This window comes from Lathyrus oleraceus, chromosome 2 (genome assembly GCF_024323335.1).
Source record: "Lathyrus oleraceus cultivar Zhongwan6 chromosome 2, CAAS_Psat_ZW6_1.0, whole genome shotgun sequence".
In the NCBI taxonomy this organism is placed as follows: Eukaryota; Viridiplantae; Streptophyta; class Magnoliopsida; order Fabales; family Fabaceae; genus Lathyrus; species Lathyrus oleraceus.
In genome coordinates this window covers 465,988,747-466,005,898 of record NC_066580.1, presented here as the reverse complement: position 1 = coordinate 466,005,898, position 17,152 = coordinate 465,988,747, and the positions used below count along the sequence as shown (strand labels likewise).

Here is a 17,152-nt window from a genome sequence, read left to right as displayed (position 1 = left end):
TCAAGATGCATAATTAGTTATATACATGCATCTCATTCACCTTGTAAAAGATTAACTCATTTATGTAAAGTGTGAAATGAAATTTCAATTAACAAATTTCAATAATATGTAATACTATAAAATTATTTGAAAATTAATTGTAAATTAAATAGATCGAGGTTAGAATCGTGAACAAATCATTTCCCTTATATTATTTATGTTAAAGTGAGTTGAACAACAAATTTTATTTTAAAAATTAAGTTTAAATTTAAAAGCTACAAATTCTAATTTCAAAGTATCAATTTTTAAGACAAAATTAATTTTATTTTAGAAGAATCGAACACCTCAACATCACTCTAGAGTCAATTCTACCACTGGAAGATTATTTTGTCTCTTAAAAAAATAAACCAAACCTCCACTTACTTATTTCAAATGTTACTCTTTATTATCCAACATGTCAAGGTAATCAATAGTATTCAATACTTGAAAGGAATGCTTCAAACAAAAAAAACTTGAAATGAAATTAATTCTTACAAAGTTAATTACAAACCACTCCCATGGGATCCAATTACATTTGGATACACTTATTTTTAGCTAACATTAAAATAAAGAGAGCAGTATATTTGCCTCCTCGAAAATATGCTTGAATGACGCACACAACTATTTCATTGTTCATACTTCAACTAAATTTGATCAAAAATATAATTTAGGCGTTGAAAATGCAGTGATATCAAGAAAATTATAGCACTATACGAAACTCCTTCATATTATTATAGTAACATTAATAGCATAGAGTATGTCTTACAAGTCCCACCCACCAAATCACAACGTGACCAAACGACCAAACACAATAAACAGATCTAAGTGCTCTCGCTCCTGTTCGGCTTCAACGACATGAAATCCTGTCACAAAAATAAATTAGTAAATATCTCTCTATCTCTAACTATAATACGAATTTTGTTGACTCAAATGTCTCTTATATACCTGACGATGATGTTGATCAAGGCTGGGAACCCAGTCATTAGTGGCAGGGTTACTTTTATAGCCTCTAATTTGTGTTTCACCATCATGGTTTATAGGTAACTGAATCTCATATCCACTTCCACTTCCTTCTCTAACCACTTTTATAAACCCGCTTCCTGTCTGTATTACCAAAAACGATTACAAATAAAACCAAAAATGAAAAAAAAAACATAGAAACATAGTAAAATCACGAACCGCATGATGCTGTTTGTCAATCGACAACAACTCTTTGTAATACTGAGTTTCCACAAACTCATCTTGTCCATCCACTGCTCCATGCGAAGAAGGAAAAACCTGAGAGTTAGATTGAAGAGATTGAAGTTTTTCAAGCTCTGGTATGTTGTGTGAAGAGAGAGTGGAGGAGTTGACGGTGTTTTGAGTTTCGGGTTCGCTTCTGTTGGGTTTGATGGGTCGTTTAGGAGTTAAAGCGTCGAATTGTGCTTTGATTTGATTTGTGATTCTGATTTGCTCATTGAAATCTAAAACCTCGTCGCTTCGACTTGGTTTTGTTGCTGTCAACTGTCCTACCATGATGTTTGTTGTTTTGGTCTCTACGGAAAGGGCCAAAGTGGTGATGGAGGTGTAGTAATGGAATTTATAGAGAGGGACAGAAGAGAAAGTGATAGAAAAACAGTGTTGGCAGATTAGTGGAGTAGGAAAGTTTAACAAAACTGTGGGCTTTGAAAAACCGTGGATTTCGTATACGTAGCTGATTATTGGTAAAGAATACGTATTCCGGTAGAAAACAATCATATATCTTAAAACTAATTATATATTTTAAAAGAGAAATTTTATCTTTTAAATTTATTAGATAAATCATTGTATTATTAGACTAAACCAAACGCACATTTATTCGTATTTGTTAATAAAAATGAAATTAATATTAGGGTTTAAAAAGAGTAAAAGAAGGAGTTATAATCGTAAGAAAAATATTGAAAATATAAATATTATGAAAAGTTGAATGTAAGGATTTAAATAAATAAGAGTTTGGTGAAAAAAAACAAAAAAAAACATTATTTAAAGTGTTTAACGAAAAGCAAAATATGGTGTCACATTATAGTCTAAGTTGGGTATAAAACTTAGGCAGTAAAGATTTGTGAATTTTAATGGATTTGTTTATTTGATTAATGTTTTATATATTGAATGTTTTAAATTCATTTGTCTTCTTTTGTGATAGATAAAGTGTCATTCATTTAGTTGTAAGATTCGTTTTTAACGAAATAACCAAACACATTGAGATTGATTGTCATATTGTTTGAGAAAGTTCTTGACAAGTAATAACACTCGGTCATTACATAATTTTGGCGAGTATTTTTAACGGAATCGGTGGAATAATGAGAAAAAGTCAAGCAAATATGTGGAAGGATTGAACAAAGTTGCAAAAGAGTGAGAAAGGTGGACTTAGAAAAATATTGAAGAAGAAAGGAAGAAAAAGAGAAAAAAAAGTCATTGCTTTTCTTGCGGCCGCGATACTGACATTATGGGCACGATGACGTCACATCGTTGTCGTGATGACGCAAAAAACCTGACACGTTTTGCAGCTTTAAATAGAAAAAGTTGAGATCTTTTTTAGGATTCTGAATTTCAAAGAGAAAGTGACGGCAAAGAGATTTTGTGGATGATTTTGGAGAGTATTGAAGTTATTGGAGAGCATATTTTCCATTGATTTTGATGAATATTTCTTATCAACTCATGATAATTGTTTATTTTGTAATAAGTAGCTAAGTGTTCGCAGGTGATAGAATTACGTATTTTAATAATTATTATTTTATTGTTGGGTGTTGGTAGAGTATGTATTCTTGAATTAGAGATATAGGGGATGATAGAAGTGAGTAGAATAATTTATAGATGTTTTAGTAATTAAAAATAATATTTACTATTTTTATTATATTAAATAGTGAAAATAGAAGTTTATTTAATTAATTGAGTAAATAAAATTTGGAATAATAAAATAATAAGAAAAAAAAGGAGTATGTATAGATTTTGAGGGCAAATTAGTAATTATAAGGTTAAGTTGGGGTTAGTATAGGTAAGCCTAATGGGAGAAATTGATTTACTAGCAAAAGAGAGAATTGAGAAAAATGAGTCAGATTTCATCTTACGTACAAACTTGGAGAGAAGAGAAGGGAGGCTAGGGTAAGAGGCTAAAGGTGATATAGAGGAAGAGAATGGAGGTTTCGCTTCAGATTTTTGCAAGGAATTAAGGTAAGGGTGGGAAATTGTTTCAATAATAAGGGGTATGATGGAAGAGTATAGTGGAGGGACTCATAACCTTCCCTAGGGTTTGTTATTCTTTTGATTGACAATGATAATATTGTTTTTATATGCAATGATGTGAATTATAATCATGTGTATTGATATGTTGTTGTTGTGATATGAACTATAAACACGTGTATTGATATGTTTTTGTTGTGATGTACTTGAATCAAATGAATCATGTTGAATTTGATGGAAATTGATGATTTAGAGATGATGAATATGATGATATTGTTGTAATGTGTTGTTGATCCATGAACCCATGAAATAATAGATGAGTTTAGGGTGTGATAGCAGTAGGAATTGTGATTAATATGATGGATTTTCGTAAAAATAAGTTGTTGTTACATAAGGTAGTGTTTGGATGATTAAAAACTGATTTTTAGACAAAATATAGCAGTATGCGTCGATCTATGAAGGTCATATATCGACGTGTTCGATGCATGCGTTGACCTATATAGGTCATGAGTCGAATTGTACATGTTATGTGTCGACTCATATGAGTCATGCATCGACACATAACTGCTAGAATGTTCGTTTTGCATTGTTCGACGATTTTTACCATAACTTTTGATCTGTATATCCAAATGATGTGTCATTTGAAGCATTAGAAAGCTAACACTTAGATCTATAATGATAATGATTAGTGAAACGTTTTAATATTATTCATGTGTCTAATGTTTTGATAAATGTATTGGTTTATATGTTTGGTTGATGAATCATTACATTATTATAATAGCGTTGTATGATAATGATGTTGTTATGTCGATGATATTATGATAGTGTTGTTAAGGTGTTGATAGTTACTGTTGTTTGTTGTGGTAACATGAGTTAATTGTTGTATATGATGTGATGCATAAATGGTGAGACGTGTATAAGGATCCTTTTGGTGAACCTTGTTGTGATAGTGCATGTTGTTGAGAGTCATGCATCATGATGTACAAGCTTCAGTCTAGTTTTGGTGTGCTCCGGTCCGGTGGTATGAATCAGGAGAGAGTAGTCGGTTCTATGTGGGAATCAGTAAAGTGTTACCTATGGTGATGATGACGAACTTTGGTGTGCTATGGTTCTATGGTGGAGATCGAGAGCGAGTAACCAGATTCAGGTGGGAATCTGTCAAGCGTTACATATGGTGGTGGTAATGATTTGGTGTACTCTGATCCTATGGTGGGGATCGGGAGCGAGATGAACCTGAATGTTCATGAATGTTACCACATGCATATGAGTCGTTATCCTTGTCTTGAGTCGTATAACATGAATGAAATGTATGTGTGGAATATGACTATGTGTGATTATAATGTTGTTTCTATGATGTTGATGATAATTGAGATGTTATTGTGTATGATTTGAGAATGTGATATGTGTTGTGCATGACTGTGTATATGTTTCACTCTATTTTACATCTTATACCGTTTATTATTGAAATAAATTCTCACCTCTTTTTAAATGTTGCCTTTACATGGGCGTCGTGCAGATACTCAGGAGTAACATTGTTGAAGTAAGTGGAAGCCAACTCATGGAGTTCCTTCTTAGTTTTAGCGTTTCGTTTAGTAGCGTCTTGCTCTGATTATGTAACATCGGGTTGGGAACGCTTGTTTTAATTTTATGACATGTTTATGTTGAAGTCATAAGATTAATGTTGCCATTGTTCATTCTTAAGTATGTTGAGAGGATTGATTATAACTTTCTTATTTGTTATTAAAGCTGAAGTTTGAGACCAAATGTCATTACTTACCATATCTTCCATAATTGTTGATGATATTTCCTTTGCGATAATACTTTAAAATGGAAGTGAGCATGTGATGACATGCTTAATGTGAATTGATGTAACCCGTGTGACGGAGCAGGATGTGTCTGTGATGTGTGTGACACCCTTGTTGTTGTGTTTTTAATTAAAATATCTAATAATTGTATTTGGGATTTAGAAGGGTGTTACAGGTACCATCTATGCTTTCATGAGTCCTCTCCCTAGACGTATTAAGAAACCCCAAGTGCTAGGAGATTTCTTTTCTTGTTTCCCTTGTTACGAACCTTTGACGTTTGCGGGCACTCCTTTTAATTTTAGCTTCTTTAAGAACATGGCCTTTCGTTGTTCTCCTCCGACTGAGGATGCTTCATACATCCGGTGGTTAGATAAGGTTCAAGAAAAGAAGAAACACTTTTGGAAGGATTTGGACATTTTTGACCTAATCCAACTCTCCAAAGTTGGCCCTAAATACAACTTTCACATGCTCATTGCAACCATGTGTTTTTGGGACACCTCGACCAACATCTTTCACCTTCCTTGTTGGATGATAACCCTCATACTTTTTGACATTGTTGTTAGCATTGGCCTTCGACCAACTGGAGAGTCTTTTAAGCCTTTGACAAAAACCAAAACCAATATTGGGTTTACTTTCACCATTACTGCTTACGACATGTTCATCGAAGATCATCATGCGTCGATAGATTGCGTAAATGCCCTAAAACACATTGCTTTTCTGACCTACTAGATTTCTTGGTATGTTTCTTATTCTCGATGTGTTCAGGTGGCTAAAATTTGTGTCCCCTTGGCCATCCAACTCCATGAAGGAAGAAACTTTTGCCTCGGCTGACTCATTCTATGTGGCTTATATGAATATTTGGGGTTAACCGCTCAAGACCTGAAGAACAGAACAAATCTTGAAAGCCTTCAAGTAGGTGGCGTCATCTAGATTTTTCAATTGTGGTTCAATGCCATTTCCAAGCCTTCCCTAAAGACTAGGATTCCTCCTAACTTAGAGGCAGGGGTCAAAGGCCTGAGGCTTGCCTAACTTACTCCCGACGATTGCAAAGTTGTGTCTAGGGAGGTCTTCGAGACATATTTCAACATGTGTTTATAGATGTAAGATGTTTATTTTTACTATTTCATAATCCCTCATACCAAGAAGAAAGGGAAATGCATGTTATTTTGCTTGCATGCTTCCAACCCACCGCTTTCTAGACAACACTTACCTCCTCCAAATCGGGAATAAGAGAAGGTTCATATTGTAACACCTCATTTGCAATTATTCATTTTTATTGAATTATTTGTGAATTATGTGTGTATTGTGTGTTTTGTTGTATTGACGGATTGGATCAATTAAAATAGTTAAGTGGTGTAGAAATTAGTGAAATTATTTAGAGTTCTTTTAATGATTAAATAATAAGAGTATTTATTTAATTAGGTGAGTATATATTAGAATATTTATCATTTTAATTATTATTATAAATAAATAGAGAAATTGGTAGGAATAAGAATTAGGTCAATTGTGTGAATTGGGGAAAGTTTGTGGTAAAAGGAGAGGAGATAGAATTAGTTTGAGCAATAATAATAATTAGAAAATGTAAGGAGGTTACTATATAGTCTAAAAGTTAGAAAAATTAGGTTTTTAGATAAAATATTTGATAGTACATAGAATTGGAGAGTAAAATAGGAAAATATAAGGTTGACTAGAGGTAGAAGAAGAGGAATTCAAGAGATAATTGCATCACTTGCTAGGAATTCAGGTAGGGGGGGGGGGATGTGCTCCTATAATAGGTGTTAAAACATGAGGGGTAGTGTAATACCCCAAAATTTACCCTTCATTTTTCCTGGAAGCATACGCTTTACACCTCATGCATGCATTCATTTTTAGGTCATTTAACATTAGATACATTGCATTTCATCATGTCAATCAGAATTAGATCCAAGAAACTTTATTTAAAAAAATAATAATAATAAATAAATAAAAATAATAATAAATAAATAAGTAAATAAATAAAAGAAAAAATCTCAGACTTGGACCTCTCTCAAAAGCCCACTAAGCTACCAATATTAGGCTATAAATACTAGAGTTTCAGTGAAAAAAATATGGATTCTATTCCTATTACCCTGAGGAAAAAGATAGTGAGAGAAGAGCTAACAGAGTTCAGAGCAGCCTCCAAACCCTGAAGGAAACTCAACTGCACAGAATCACTTCTGCCCCACATAAACCCTAAAGATTGTTTTGTAAACCTCACGGGTGCAACTCAATTTCAATCAAGCTCTCCAATTAGGTTTGCCATATATCCATCATCTTTATGCCTTTAATTTGAATGCTCTAAATGTATGAGGTATTATGGGTGAATTTGATACCCTGTTGATGCATGTCTTTTTTGTGAATTTTAATGGCATGATTCATGTGGTTACATTTTGATTTGGGGGCAACCCTTGATTACCCTATTTTTTTTTGTCTCTAACCTGTTTGTTGAGTTTTTGTGAGGGCTCACATGACTTTTGCAGGGATAACTTGCGTGGTTTTCCACTTTATTTGTGGGATACCCTCTGGAGGTTTCATTCCGATTACCTGTACTGACTCACTTTCTTTGATGGTGTTTAGCTTGGAAGGATCCCTGGGTTTCCCATTCCTCTAATTGCTGTTACTTCGGATCTTTATCCGCGTGGTACTTTTACATTTTTCCCGCATTTTACTGCTTTCCTAGCTGGAAGACCTCGATATGAGGCAATGTTTTTTTGTGTGTTTTTTTTACAGGTTCCTTCGTCAAGGACTGCCTTTTTGCATGAGTTCACCAAACCCTAACCCTTCATTGATTTTTCTTCTCCTAAACACACGTTTACTCCTTCTACTACAGGTGAGTAAGTCTCCAAAGGTCGAGCATCCGGTAGATTGCGTAGTAACATCGTTCGTCCAAAACCCACTCCATAACCCCGTAGTTAGCCGAACTACGGCTTGCTCTGATTCTCATTCCAGATGAGATACGTAGGCATAAGGCGCGATGTCTTAGCGAGCACACATCCCCCCAACCCATAGGTCAGCCGAGCTACGAAGACTCTGATTCTCATATTCAGATGAGATACGCATGCAGTGGATGCGACATCCGCGCGAGTCATTTTCATTTAACCTTTTTTTTGGTAAACAACACAAGATAAACTCACACCCTTTAGACAAGAACTACAAAAGTGGACCCCGTAGAGTACTACGGATGCGTAGGGGTGCTAATACCTTCCCTTCGCATAACCGACTCCCGAACCCAAGATTTGGTTGCGAGACCCCGTCTTGTCCTTTCCTTTTTCAGGTTTACTTCGAGCGTTTCCTTTCCCTCCTTTGGGATGAATAACGCACGGTGGCGACTCTTCTGTCATTTTCTTTCGCCGGTTGTTTTTTCGCGCACTGTATTTTTCAGGTTGCGACAGGTAGATGGAGGAACCCTTAACCTCCTTAGGATGGGGTATTTTGATTTCTAATTCTGAATTATGATAATTGATTATTGTGTATGATGATTTTGATGATAATTTTGGTGTGCCTTGATTATATACATTTTTCTATTTTGATGAATAATTGTTGTTGAGCCATTAATGAGACTTTGGATGGCTTTATAAAATTGTAAAGTTATGGAATATATGATTTTATTGATGTCAATAGGTGATATATTGCGAAATTACTGTTTTAATCATTAGATAATTGTAGTACATTGAATTCTGAACGTTTGAGTTTTTACGGAATTAAAATCGGAGGTCCGAAAGGCCTTTAGTGGTAATAATGTAAAATTTGCATTCTTAAGGTCCATGGTAAATGCCATGAACCCATGGGGGACGCCATGAACCTCATGGTCGTGGGCGCCATGCCCGTGACGTTTCACCCTTCGCGGCGAGGCAAAATTGGGTCCAAATACAGTTTCGGTCATAACTTTTGATCCGTAAGTCCAAATTGAGTGTCATTCAAAGCGTTGGAAAGCTAACGCAAACTACTATCTAATGACATTATTTTTAGCGGCTGAATATCTTGTAATAATATGAGTATTTGATTACATAAGTTTTTGTATTTATGATGAAATGCTTACATGATGTTGTTAAATGATTGAATAAGCTTAATTATGGTGGTGGTGTTGTGCAAATGATGTTGCTTGTATTCATGTATATGCATGTTGTTAGTTATGTGGATTATGCTGTTAGTGGCATACACAGTCAAAAGAGAGTCAATGTGTATGTGTTTTGTTGCATACTGAGAGTCCATGCGTTCATGTTGTTAGAACTTCGGCTCTTTTTGGAGCCTCGATCCTATGATGATGGATTAGGTGCAAGTATCTAATTCCTATTATGGGGGATTAGTGAAGCGTTACTTATAGTGATGGTAGAGATTTGATGTGCTCCAGTTCCAAGAGGGAACCGATCTTATGGTGGGGATCATGGAGTGAAATGAACTTGAGTCTTCATAATTTAGTACCACGTGCACGTTAAGTCAGTTGTTGAGTACATTTGCATTTGTGTTGCACTTGGTGATTATTTTGGGTGTTATGACGTGTGGATGATAATACTTGATATGTTGATGTTATTGTAATTAGTGTGTGATGTTGTTCGTTAATCTACTTCCGATTATTTTTCACCGTTAATTATTGAAGTGTATTCTCACCCCTTATGTTTGAATGTTGCCTTTACATGGGCATCGTGAGATACTCAGGAGTAGAATTGTTGAAGTAGGTAGAAGATAGCTCTTGGAATTACTTCTTTATTTTGTAGTTTTTACTAGTGGTACCTTGCTCTAATCATGTAACATCGAGTTGGGTTAAACGCTTATTTTATTCCTTATGTCTGATCATGTTGAAATCATAAGATTAGATTTATTGTTGAGCATTCTTAATATGTTGAGTTGATTGATTACAACTCTTTTATTTTGTTATTAGAATTAAAGTTGAGATTAAATGTCATTACTTGATTTATCTTCCATAATTGTTGATGATAATTCCGCTGCGGTGATACTTTAAAATGAAAGTAAGTGTGTGATGTTAGGTTTTGAATATCTTATTATGTGAATATGTGATACTGATCAGATGATATGGATGTCGTGTAAACATCCTAGCTATAATTCAAATAAGTTGGATGTAGTGTAAACATCCTTATTATAAATGTGTGTATTGGAATTTACTATTGAAACACGTGTTACATAGTAGGTCGTGTGTTTTATAAATGTGTGTGACCCTACGTGGTTATATTTTATATTTAAAGTATGTGATAAATTATGCGTGGGGTTTAGGGTATTACATTAATGGTATCAGAGAAGATCGGTCCGTCCGGCCAGGTTTTTGACCTGTTATTTATTCCCTAGTACACGACACATGTGTGAAACACTGTCGATACTTGTTTGTTTTTCTAACCGCTTGTTTGCAGGAGCGAGATTGAAATAAGTATGGGAGAAGCTTCTGCTTCTATGAGATATTTCAGATGTTGAGATTTGGTGCAGCGTGTCGCTGATTGCAAGAGTGTAGTTGGTATTGAAGGTGAGTTGTTTCCCGAACCCGAAGAGAATTCAAATTCGAGATTTCGGTCTGCTGGTCAAGTTGGGATGTCTTTGAGGGAGAACGATCATATATTGTTGATGTTTGCTTCTCGGAGAGTGGAGACCAATGTGATGGCTAATGTTATGCCAATGGTGTGTAATGTCTTGATGTTTTTGCTTAAGATATTTGCAACTTGCCACTAGAGCGTGGATCTAAGTTTGATGAAGGTGAATAGTTGATTTGTATCTGCTAAGTAAGTAAGAGAGCCCTTAAGGGATGGTGCGCAAGTGTTGGTGATGTTAGCCTCATTAGAAGCCAAAGGCAAGGGAGTTGTTGGTGAATCTTCCAGTTGTGTGTGAATTTCCAAGAGTGTTTCCTGAAGACATCAGCGATTTTCCACCAGAACGCGAGGTGGAGTTTGCAGTCGACCTAGTTCCAGGTATGAGTCTGGTGTTGATGGCTCCATATAGGATGTTTGCTTCAAATTTGAATGAATAGAAGAAACAGTTCGAAGAATTACTTGAGAAGAGGTTTGTTCAACCAAGTGTTTCTCTGTGGGGTGCTTCGATGTTGCTAATGAAGAAGAAAGATGGGAACATGAGGATATGTGTTGACTATAGACAGCTGAATAAAGTAACTATCAAGAATAATTATCCTCTTCCAAGAATTGGTGATCTGATGGATCAGTTAGTTGGCGCTCGTGTGTTTGGTAAGATATATTTGAGGTCTGGTTATCATCAGATTCGTGTTAAACCAGAAGATATTCTGAAGACTGCATTCAGGACAAGGTACGGTCCTTATGAGTATACAATAATGTCATTTGAAGTGTCTAATGTGCCAGGTGTGTTCATGGAGTATATGAATAAGATTTTCCATACTTATCTAGATTAGTTTGTGGTTGTGTTCATCAACGACATCTTGATATATTTTAATTCCGATGAAGAACATGTAGAGCCTTTGAAAGTGGTATTGTAAATGTTGAGAGAGAAAAAGCTTTATGCCAAGTGGTCCAAGTGGGAATTCTGGTTAAAAAACTGAGTTTTCTTGGCCATGTGATTTCTAGTGGAGGTATTGCGGTTGATCTAACAAAAGTTGATGTTGTGTTACAGTGGGAGACTCTGAAGTCTGCTACTGAGATTTGAAGTTTCCTTGGCCTAGTTGGTTATTATCGCATGTTTATAGAAGGCTTCTCAAAGTTAGCAATGCCTTTGACTCAGATGACTCGAAAGGGTCAATCTTATGTGTGCGATGTTGTATGTTAAGAAATTTTTGTCGAACTCAAGAAGAAGTTGACGAATGCTCCAGTGTTAATTTTGTCGAATCCAAATGAGTCCTTTATAGTGTATTGTGATGCGTTAAAGATGAGTTTAGGTGGTGTACTGATGCAAAATGGTCAGGTTGTGGCTTATGCTTCTCGACCATTAAAAGTTCACGAGAGAAAAATTTGGCGACATTATCTTTTTGGTTCTAGATTTGAGGTGTTCAATGGTCACAAGATCCTAAAGTACCTATTCGATCAGAAAGAATTGAACATGAGGCAGAGAAGATGACTTGAACTTCTGAAGGATTATAATTTTGGTTTAAGTTACCATCCTGGTAAGGCTAATGTCGTAGCTAATGCATTAAGTAAAAAGTATTTGCACATGTCAATGTTTATAGTTTGAGAGTTGGAATTGATTGAGCAATTCAAAGATATGAGTTGAGTATGAGAGGAAACTTCTAATAGTCTGAAGTTGGGTATGTTGAAACTGACCAATAGTATTCTTGACGAGATCAGAGAAGGACAAAGGTTTGACTTAGGATTGATTGGTCGGTTAATGTTGATCAATCAAGGTGAAGGTGGTAACTTCAAGATTGACGAGAATGGTGTGATGAGATTCAGAGGCCGAATTTGTGTTCCAGATGTGTCAGAACTTAAGAGTATTTTGGAGGAAGGACATCGTGGTAATCTGAGTATCCATCCAGGTGCGACCAAAATGTATCAAGACTTAAAAAATATGTTTCAGTGGCCATGGATGAAGAAAGAGATTTATGAATTTGTATATGCTTGTTTGACTTTCCAAAGACTTCAAAGGGATGCGATTCAATTTGGGTGATTGTTGATAGATTGACCAAATCGACTCATTTTATATCGATGAGGATAAATTATCCTTTGCAGGAGTTTATTGAATTGTATATTGATGGGATTGTGAAGTTGCATGGAATTCCTTCAAGTATTGTGTTAGATAGAGATTCGAGATTTATATTGAGGTTCTGGGAGAGTCTGCAGACTACTTTGGGTACTAAGCTAAAGTTGAGTTCTACTTATCATCCGTAGACGAATGGTCAAACAAAGAGGACTATCCAGTCTTTGGAGGATTTGTTGAGGGCTTGTGTGTTAGAACAAGGAGGTGCTTGGGATAGCTACTTTTCATTGGTTGAGTTTACCTACAATAATAATTTCCATTCTAGTATCGGAATGACACCGTATGAGTCCTTGTATGGTAGGAGGTGTATAACTCCTTCGTGTAGGTATGAGTTAAGCGAGAGGGTTATGCTCGGATCTGAGATTGTTCACCAGACGACTGAAAAGATAAAGATGATCCAAAAAAAGAGGAAAGCGTCACAGAGTCGTTAGAAAAGTTACCATGACAAGAGGAGGAAATCACTTAAGTTCTATGAGGGAGATCACGTGTTTTTGAGAGTTACGTCAGTAACTGGTGTTGATCGAGCTTTGAAGTATCGAAAGCTCACGCCGCATTTTGTTGGTCCATAGTAGATTTTATAGAGGATATGAGAGGTGGCCTATCAGATTGCCTTGTCTCCGCCGCTTGCTAATCTTCATGATGTGTTTCATGTGTCTAGGTTGAGGAGATACATTCTGAATCTGTCCCATGTGATCCAAGTGGATAATGTGTAGGTGAGAGCTGACCGGACTATTGAGGCGTCACCCGTGCGGATATAGGATCAGGAAGTGAAGTAGTTGCATGGTAAAGTGATTGCCTTAGTGAAGGTAGTTTGTGGTGGACCAGCTGGCAAGAGCATGATTTGGGAGCATGAGGAGTCGATGGGGGAATTGTATCCGACTCTATTTTCTTCAGATAATTTTCGAGGGCAAAAAATCTGTAAGTAAGGGATAGTTGTAACGCCCCATTTGTAGTTATTCATTTTTATTGAATTATTTGTGAATTATGTATGTATTTTGTGTTTTGATGTATTTATGGATTGCGTTAATTAAAATAGTTAAATGGTATAGAAATTAATGGAATTATTTAGAGTTATTTTAGTGATTAAATAATAAGAGTATTTATTTAATTAGGTAAATATATATTAGAATAGTTAGCATTTTAATTATTATTAGAAATAAATAGAGAAATTGGTAAAAATATGAATTGGGCTAATTGTGTGAATTGAGGAAGATTTATGGTAAGAAGAGATGAGCTAGAATTAATTTGGGTAATAATAATAATTAGACAAATGTAAGGAGGTTACTATATATTCTAAATGTTAAGAAAATTAGATTTTTAGAGAAACCATTTGATAATACGTAGAATTGGAGAGAAAAGTAGGAAAAGACAAGGTTGGTTAGAGGTAGGAGAAGAGGAATTAAAGAGAGAATTGCATCATTTGCTAGGAATTCAGGTAAGGGGGAGATGTGCTCATATAATGGATGTTAAAACATGAGGTTACTACATTTTAGCACCTTTTTTTTAAATGACGTATTACCTCGATTTTGCTGAAAATTAAGGGAGAAAGTATTTAGAGGACACGTTTTCGAATCCCAGCAACTACATTTTATCATATTTTAAATTTTAAATTTTTTTATGACCTATTGCCTTGGTTTTGATAAATTTGAGGGGTAAAGTAGTTTATTTATTTATTTATGACCAATTTGATGAAAAAATCAAGTATCGAATCTTTGTCGTTCATTTATAAAGTAACAATGGTCAAGACATTGGCAAATCATCAATCCACATGAAACATTAGTGATCTGCGTGAAATTCTCACTAAACAATTAAAATGTGAATGCCCCAACTATTCATCATGGATGCAAAGTGCTGAAATTTAAACTTAACATATTGAAAATAATGATAATGAAAGTAAGAGCATGCAAATATTTTAAGGTTGGTTTCTTAATGTAATATTTTCTCTAGTAATTCCTTGTTAAAAATGTTTAATGTTAGTTAGGAAAGACTGAAAGTAACTTATTAATGTTAGTTGTAGTTGCATCAAGTAAAATGTTTAATATTATTGTTGTTATTATTTTTGTTGACGAGATTTAATGTTTACGGATTTTATTGATTTTGTTTTTGTTGTTGTTATTGGTGTTATTGTTGATGATGATGTGGAAAATTTAAAATTTGTCAACATATTTGATGCTTTGCAGATTAAAATGAAAAAAAAAAAGGTTAAAACTAAAACTTTGTAAACAAGACTTTATCCCTCAATTATTGTTGAAAATTGAGGAAAAAAGGAGTGCATTTTTGAAAATTCAAAATATGCAATTGATGAAGATCAAACTCATGATCATTGCCATTATTTCCCTCGGTTATTAAAAAAACAAGGGGTAAAGTGACAAGTTTTCATTCCTCCCTTCGTTACCTCTCATGTGTAATCGAGGTTATAGCCCTTTCGCATCTGAGATGAAATGAAGTTATTTGCAATAATGATTGGGTGATCTACTATAAAATCAGCAAGAATTTGGGATTTCATGGATTTTAACGGCACATAAGTTAGAGAATACTCTGTTAAGGCCATCGGCCATTTTCCTATTCTAATATGTAGATTTGGTTTCAACAACATATGTTTGATAATATCAAAATGCGAATAGACAAACACATCTCTCGATTTGATATGATATTTCAGTTTCATACAAGAGAAATACAAAGAAAGACGCAACTTCTCTATTAAGCTATAGCTAGTTTCTGCATCATTTAACAGTCAACTGAGATAATATTTGGTCATTTTGACGTCATCATCATCTTCCTGGGCTAACATACTGACTATTGTCGAATCTGATGCAGAAATATAAAATTTCATACTCTTATTTCTCAAGGATAGTAACAATACATGAGGCTTCGGCAAATATGCCTTGATATCATCAAATGCCCTTTGATGTTCTGGTTCCCATCTAAAGTCTTCCTTCTTCTTATATATGTGCATATGAGTTGAACACATGCAATATGAACATGTTTTTGGACTTTTTCTCCAAAATTTTAAGGTCTATAAAGCTTTAACTTAGCTTGCTTGTCCTTTGGTTTGATTTTGCATTGATATATTATACTCTTAATAAATTTATAAGATAACTTCTGTTTGAAGACAAGTTAATAGGATTTTCCATAGTATTAATGGAGTTTTGAAATGGAAGGAAAACACTTGTACCCAATAAAAATGAATAAGAAGGTTTGAGCAACCAGATGAAATGGTGCCTTGTGTACTATTTCTATTCGTCTCTTAAATTTTAATTGAATTCATTGATAGAAAATTATAAAATTTATTCTTTAGAGAATAATCTTCTAACATAAACTGACTCATCATTAGAGGATGGAATTTATTGGAGGGTAGTAACTTGATCTTCTATAAATATGATCAAAGTATTGACTAAGAAGTGTTCAATTGAATAAAAGAATATGGTGATTTCTTTAAGAAACCATTGAGTATAAGGTAATAATGTAAGCAATTTCTAGTGGATAATAAAGCAAGTATTTAGATATGTGCTTAGAAGATGCTTAACCAAATTCAATCACATATGTTTAATGATCAAAGGGTCTATATGATAATTTTCTAAGTTCATGTTGAGACTAAATTTTCATGCAACATGATTCTTTTCTAAAGTATAAGTTATTTAAAATCTTTTTAATAACTTTCGACACGTATAACAAACATTAGAGATTTAAAATACTTTCTTACATCATGTTATCATAAAAACCAAAATTAAAGGTCGTTGTTTTTCCAACTGCTTGGGTTCAACACCTAAAACCCATTAAACCCATCATTTTCTTATCTATATCTATATTTTCATCACATCACCAACATATGACATTTATCACATCAAATTACATGACCATATTGCGATTTTTTTTCCATCTAGTATAAAGTTATATTGTTATCATAAATCTACAACCGTTAAGATTCTCATAAAGTATCCTCTGAGAGAAAGGAAAATGATGAAGAAGAACATATTTACTTAAAATCACAAAAGAAGACGACGACACTAAGGTGACAAATCTAACCTATAAGCAAGTTTTTAAGTTAAGTGTCAAGCTAAGTAAAGATAATGAGAAATTAAAAAGAAGCATCATTAAGTTTAAATATTATATTGATTTTATTTAAAATAGAAATAAAATTCTTGGGGAGGAAATATATGATATTAGAAATCAATCTTCAAAGTCAGATAAATGTGAATCATGTGTTTCATTAAATAAAAAAGTAGTTGACTTGCATGAACCTTATGAAAACTTACTAAGTGTAAAGATAAGTTGGATTTAATTTTGTATAATCAATGAGCTTCATATGATAAAAATGGCTTAGGTTATAAACCTAATAGATCATTTAGTAATACATGTCATACATAAAGAAGAAGGAGGTAAGCCCAAATCCACCCAAGGGCCAAACATGCTAAAGGATACTAAAATTATGCTTATAATCGATTAATCATAAC

General features: G+C 34.2%; 1 protein-coding gene across 1 annotated transcript; it reads right to left on the bottom strand.

The window, feature by feature from the left end:
- Positions 1-475: 475 nt before the first annotated feature.
- LOC127120435 (uncharacterized) lies at positions 476-1,672 on the bottom strand. The gene is made up of 3 exons (XM_051050861.1): positions 1,198-1,672; positions 964-1,122; positions 476-881 (listed from the first exon to the last, which is right to left on the bottom strand). The coding sequence occupies exons 1-3, from the start codon at positions 1,531-1,533 to the stop codon at positions 840-842; spliced, it is 537 nt and encodes a 178-aa protein (XP_050906818.1). The 5' UTR covers positions 1,534-1,672; the 3' UTR covers positions 476-839.
- Between the last annotated feature and the right edge of the window lie 15,480 nt (positions 1,673-17,152).